This window comes from Moschus berezovskii, chromosome 1 (genome assembly GCF_049115385.1).
Source record: "Moschus berezovskii isolate FMDL1 chromosome 1, NW_MosBer_1.0, whole genome shotgun sequence".
Taxonomy (NCBI): domain Eukaryota; kingdom Metazoa; phylum Chordata; class Mammalia; order Artiodactyla; family Moschidae; genus Moschus; species Moschus berezovskii.
Genome location: NC_142460.1, coordinates 153,590,654 through 153,597,470, shown reverse-complemented (window position 1 = coordinate 153,597,470; position 6,817 = coordinate 153,590,654). Strand labels below are relative to the sequence as shown.

The 6,817-nt window shown below is 41.9% G+C and overlaps 1 protein-coding gene across 1 annotated transcript; it reads right to left on the bottom strand.

Moving 5' to 3' along the window:
• Nucleotides 1-5,551: 5,551 nt before the first annotated feature.
• LOC129551587 (proline-rich protein 23C-like) lies at nt 5,552-6,325 on the bottom strand. The gene has a single exon (XM_055419687.2). The coding sequence runs from the start codon at nt 6,323-6,325 to the stop codon at nt 5,552-5,554; it is 774 nt and encodes a 257-aa protein (XP_055275662.1).
• Nucleotides 6,326-6,817: the final 492 nt, after the last annotated feature.

Below are 6,817 nucleotides of genomic sequence, written 5' to 3'. Positions count from 1 at the left end.
TTAATTAAGGTTTTAAAAATTTCAAAACATAAAGGGTAGAATAATATCCATGAAACAAAAATAGGAGTTTATAATACTAAATGGAGAAAGTTTTGAAAAGGAATAAAGGAATTAAAATCTTGACAAAATTATTTGAAATAAATGTTCTTGTGGAAGTATAAATAGAATACTGAAAACTTGATGAAATGATTAATTGGATTTAAAAATAGAAAGTTGGATTTGATAAGGCATATAGCACATGATCTTAAGATGTTAAGAGTCATGGGAGATTGAGCAGTGCCATTATTTGTCTGAATGGATTTCCAGACATGGGTATATGTGGGTTATTACAAGAGACAGAGCCTAAGATTTTGTGGAAGTTCAGGCAAGATAATTTCTCATATTGATGGTTAACTAAATCCATCAAGCCAAATAAAAATAGCATCTACCTCTAGATATGTTACAGTCAAACTACAGGATGCCAAAGGGAAAACATTTTAAAATGGGCTAAAATGTCAAGAAAATACTTAGGAATAAGCCTGGTCAAGGAGGTAAAAGCCTTACATGCTGAGAACTATAAAACATTGATAAAGGAAATTGAAGATGATTCAAAGAAATGGAAAGATAGCCCATGTTCTTGGACTTGAAGAATCAATATTGTTAAACCATCCATACTACCAAGCAATGTACAGATTTAATGGGAGCCCTATCAAATGACCCATGACATCTTTTACAGAACTAGAACACATAATCCTAAAATTTATTTGGAACAATAAAAAAACCCAGAACTGCCAAAGCAATCCTGAGGAAAAAAGAACAAAGTTGGATGCATAACCATCCCAGACTTCAGACAGTAACACAGAACTACAGTAGTCATAATAGCATGGTATTGGCAAACAGACATATGGATCAATGGAACAGAATAGAGAGCCTAGAAATAAACCTAGACACCTATGGTCAGTTACTCTTTGAAAAAGGAGGCAAGCATATATAATAGAGAAAAGACAGTTTCTGCAGCAAGTGACTTAGAGAAAGCAGGATACCTGTATGTAAATCAATGTTGGAACAGTCCCTCACACCATACACAAACTCAAAATGGCTTACAGATTTAACTTTAAGATATGACACCATAAAACTCCTAGAAAAGAACATAGACAAAATATTCTCTGACATAAATCATAGCAGTGTTTTCATAGGTCAGTCTCTCAAGGCAATAGAAAGGAAAGCAAAAATAGACAAATGGGACCTAATTAAACTTATAAGCTTTTGCATAGCAAAAGAAACCATAAAGAAAATGAAAAGAAAGCCTACAGAATGGGAGAAAATATTTGCAACTTATCTCACTGACAAGGGCTTAATTTCCAAAATATAGAAACATATTATACAACTCAATAACAAAAACCCAAACAACCCAATAAAAAATGGGCAGAAGACCTAAAAAGACATTTCTCCAAAGGAAACATACAGAAGGCCAAAAAGAACATGAAAAGATGCTCAACATCACCACTTATTAGACAAAGCAAATCAAAAGTACAATGGTGTATCACCTCATACCAGTGAAAATCACCATTATTAAAAAGTCTACATGTAATAAATGCTGAAGAGGGTGTGGAGAAAAGGGAACCCTCCTACAGTGTTGAAAGGAATGTAAACTGGTGCAGCTATTATGAATAACAGTATGGAGGTTCCTTTATAAAATTTTTATTTATTTATTAGCAATGCTGGGTCTTTGTTGCGGCTCAGACTTTTCTCTAGTTGGGGTGAGTGGGCTTCTCATTTGGGTGGCTTCTCGTTGTGGAGTACAGGCTCTAGGTGCAGGGTTTTCAGTAGTTGTGGCTAATGGCTCAGTAGTTGTGGCTCCTGGGCTCTAGAGCACACACTCAGTAATTATGGTGCAAGGGCTTAGTTGCTCTGCTGCATGTGGGATCTTCCCAGACCAGGGATTGAACCCATGTCTCCTGTATTGGCAGGCAGATTCTTTACCACTGAGCCACAAGGGAAGCCCAGGAGATTTCTTAAGAAACTAAAAACAGTTGCCATATGGTCAAACAATCTCACTCCTGGGCAAATATCCAGAGAAAACTCTGATTAAGACACACGCACCCCAGTGTTCGTGGTAACACTATTTAAAATAGCCAAAACATGGAAACAGTCTAAATGTCCATCCACAGATGAATGGATAAAAGAGATATGGTATACATAAACAATGGAATACTACTCAACCATAAAAAGAATGAAATAATGCCATTTGCAGCAATATGGATGGACCTTGAGAGTATCATTCAGAAAACAAAGATCATGGCATCTGGTCCCATCACTTCATGGGAAATAGATGGAAAAACAGTGGAAACAGTGTCAGACTTTATTTTTTTGGGCTCCAAAATCACTGCAGATGCTGATTGCAGCCATGAAATCAAAAGACGCTTACTCCTTGGAAGGAAAGTTATGACCAACCTTGATAGTATATTAAAAAGCAGAGACATTACTTTGCCAACAAAGGTCCGTCTAGTCAAGGCAATGGTTTTTCCTGTGGTCATGTATAGATGTGAGAGTTGGACTGTGAAGAAAGCTGATCGCCGAAGAATTGATGCTTTTGAACTGTGGTGTTGGAGAAGACTCTTGAGAGTCCCTTGTACTGCAAGGAGATCTAACCAGTCCATTCTAAAGGAGATCAATCCTGGGTGTTCACTGGAAGGACTGATGCTAAAGCTGAAATTCCAATACTTTGGCCACCTCATGCGATGAGTTGACTCACTGGAAAAGACTCTGATGCTGGGAAAGGTTGGGGGCAGGAGGAGAAGGGGACGACAGAGAATGAGATGGCTGGATGGCATCACCGACTCTATGGACATGAGTTTGAGTGAACTCTGGGAGTTGGTGATGGACAGGGAGGCCTGGCGTGCTGTGATTCATGGGGTTGCGGAGAGTCGGACACGACTGAGCGACTGAACTGAACTGAACTGAGAGTATCATAGGAAGTGAAATAAGTCAGATAAAGACAAATAACATGGTTATAGGATGCTCGGGGCTGGCATGTGGGGATGACCCAGAGGGAGGATAAAGGGAGGAGGGAGGTGGGAGGGCGGTTCAGGAGGGGGAACTTATGTAAACCCGGGGCAAATTCATATCAATGTATGGCAAAACCAACCAATATAATATTGTAAAATAATTTGCCTCCAATAAAAAATAAATTAATTACCTAAAAATAAATAAATAAATAAATAAATAAATCAACAAGAAAAGCTGAAAACCATAATATAATTTAGGTAAAGAGCATGAGTCAGCAATGTATGGCAAAAACCCCAAACAGATGGCAGACATGTGAAAAAATACTCATTTTTTTTACTTTTAAAGAAATGAAATTAAAATCAGAGTTATTTTTTCCTTTATTATATAAGATTAAAAAGTTGGCAAATATATTTTATAATATATGAAAATAGACACTCCATAGATATTTAAATTGGTGTGACTTTTTAGGAGTCAATTTTGTAATACCTTAAAACATTTCAATGCAAACCTGGACCTGTTATCCTCCTTTCCAGGATTTTATCCTACAAAAGCACCTGATGAATGTAAAAAGATAGCAGCAGATATGTCACTGTGACATGTGTGCCTATGTGTGTGTCAATGAAACAAATAGCTGTGTAAACAAAATATAATCTGTGAACTACCAAAAAAAAAAAAAAGACAAATAACATGATATCACTAATCTGTAGAATCCAAACTATGATACAAATGAATGGATTTACAAAACAGAAACAGAATCAGAGACATATAAAACAATCTTATGCTTACCAAAGGGGACAGTGGGTGGCAGAGGGATAAATTAGGAATTTGGGACTAGCAGATACAAACTTGGAGAAGGAAATGGCAACCCTCTCCTGTGTTCTTGCCTGGAGAATCCCAGGGATGGGGGAGCCTGGTGGGCTTCCGTCTATGGGGTCACACAGAGTCGGACACGACTGAAGTGACTTAGCAGATACAAACTACTATATATATAAAGTAGATAAACAAAGTCCTACTGTATAGCACAGGGAACTATGTTCAATATGCTATAATAAACCATAATGGAAAAGTGAAAGTCACTAAGTCGTGACCAATTCTTTGCAACCCCATGGAATTCTCCAGGCCAGAATACTGGAGTGGGTAGCCTTTCCCTTCTCCAGGGGATCTTTCAACCCAGGGATTGAACCTAGGTCTCCTGGGTTCTGGGCAGATTCTTTACCAGCTGATCCACAAGGGAAGCCCAAGAATACTGGAGTGGGTAGCCTATCCCTTCTCCAGCAGATCTTCCTGACCCAGGAATTGAACCAGGGTCTCCTGCATTGCAGGCTGATTCTTTACCAACTGAACTATCAGGGAAGCCCCAAACCATAATGGAAAAGAATATGAAAAATTACATATATATATATCTATCTGAATCACTTTGCTGTACACAAGAAACTAACACAACAATGTAAATCAACTGTACTTCAATAAAAATAAATTTTAAAAAATGCTAAAATGAACAACTGAATCAAATAGAAAAGGAGTAAAAACTTAATTGGCAGAGACCTCTTGACTGCAACAACAACAAAAAATGAAAGAACAATGGAGTGATATCTTTAAAGTACTTTAATGTCACATTAAAATTAGAAATGAATATATAATAAAACATTCTCAGTAATAAGAGACTAGGAGAGTATGATACACAAAAACATGTTGAGATTTACAAAACCAAGATAGTTTACTATAATATTATATAGTGGAAAGAACAATTTTTAAAGGATATTCTTCACCAAGAAAACTGAGGCTAGACTTTGAGAGTGGAATGTAAGAATAAAATAGTAGAGAAGAAATGGTAAAGCATGTTGGTGTATATAAATAGCATTTATATATATAAAAATACCATTAGATTTTATTTATTTTATAAAAATCTGAAGCAAATGTGGTAATAATGTTTTAAAAGAAGTTTGACAAAAGAAAAAACTCGAGGTAGAATTCTAAATGGAAGAGAACTTCCTCAGGTTAAGAGGAAGCTAAGAACAAACATCATGCTATTATGTTTGGCAGCCATCATACTATTTTGCAGTTTTCCAAGGAAGCAGCTCCAAACACCAAGAAAGAGAAAAGTTCTGGCTGAAAATCTTTATAAATTCATGGGAAAACATATAACGAAGGAAATTAACAACATGAGAAGTCCCCAGCAATTTCTTGTTTGGGGCAGCAATAGGGTAGTAACCGTATGGTGCAAGAGAGAGTAGAATTTGAGAGAAAATAAGTGATGCGAAAGGAAGGGGAATGGAGAGGCCTGAGAATGATGCGTAAAAAAGTTCAGACGTCTGAAAACATATTGTCTAGTATCCCTGGACAGATTTTCCATTTCAAAGATGAGGTCTAGAATCTGCTTTCTTTTCTTGACGTCTTCTCCTGCCACTATAGCCTATCTGGAGAGAAAAAGAAATTGTTGGTACAAGGCACACGAGATGCTTAATTTCCAGGTTGTAGGACTTTCAATGTAAAGGACACTGGGAAGTCCATTGGGCCACCAGGATGGTAGCTAGAATTGTGTGCTTGTGGAGCGGAGTGTAGTTCATTCTGGAAACAGACATCTCCGAGCCTTGGGCGCAGGACCCAGAGGGCGCTGGGGGCGCTCGTGAGGGCTCGGACTTGGAGAGGGCGGTAAAGGTTGGAGTGGTGAGTCAGGGAAGGGCTTCAGAAGGTGCACGTCCAGGTGGTCGTCGTGGTGAGGACAGCGTCTCTCTGGACTAGGGTTAGGCGCCCGAGGCCAGAACTCTGGGAAGAAGCCCTGTGCGTCGGAGCGCCACACCCTGGCGGCTGGGCTCCAGAGCCCAGAGATGAGGCCGCCTGCCGGATCCATCCCAGGTGACAGGAAGTCAGAGCTCGAGTCGGTGTCGTCCCCGTTGGCCTCTTCTTCGCAGGCGACCTCTGGCACAGCTGTGCACAATCCCGCTTCCAGAGCCGTGTACTCCCCGGGAGGGCTCAGGACAGCGGCCCGTCCCGACTGGCCTTCCACCCTCGAGCCCAAGAGGGCCTCGGGGACCAGTGTGAGGATGAAATCTCCGAGAGCCACCTGCAGCACGGACGTGGGCTCGGGCTCCAGCACCAGATCTACGTCGTCCAGGGGCAGATGCAGGGCACAGCCAGCGGGCAGAACCAGCACGCACGTGAGCGCGCCCGCAGCCGTAGGTCCTGTCAGGCTGTCCACGTTGGGCGCCGTCTCGGACTTGGACTCGGGGCGCGCGCCCTCCTCCGTTCGGCGGTGCTTGGCAGGGCCGGGTTCTCCGGCCTGGTTTCCCCATCGGTCCGAGGAGTAGGCATCGGGGCTTCGGGGTCTGGTGCCCATCAGTTTGGCTGAAGGACGGCACTTCTGGGGCCTGGCAGAGGGCAACGAGGCGCTCAGTGCTGCACGCTGTGACGCAGTGCGGGCCAGCTGGACTGCGCGATGGTGGGCGAGTCCTCAGAGCTCCGGGACTGCCTCCCTGTGGTCTTGCAGTCCAGGCTTCTAGGGGATCGGCGTCTGGCGCTGGGCTGAGCCTCTCACCTTCTAGTCTTCAGCACCTCACACAGATTAGTCAGCGCACCAGACGGCCAAAGATGTTGCAAGTGACGCCAGTGGAATCCTCGTCGTAAAATGTCACGCTAAGCCCCGCCCCTCGGAGGCTCCGCCCCCACGGAGGCCCCGCCCGACAGAACTCGCGGTATCTGTGCTGCCCAATAGTCAGGGCTGTAGTTGGTAGGTCACAGTAGGGAACTACTTTTATAGTCCTCCAGGGGGCAGAATACTTGTGTGCCTCATTTTTAGGAAAAAAAAAAAAAGATGCACCAATAATAGAAC

What these genes read in the sequence shown, in the direction of transcription:
- LOC129551587 (XM_055419687.2), bottom strand. Translation starts at nt 6,325, where the DNA reads ATGGGCACCAGACCCCGAAGCCCCGATGCCTACTCCTCGGACCGATGG.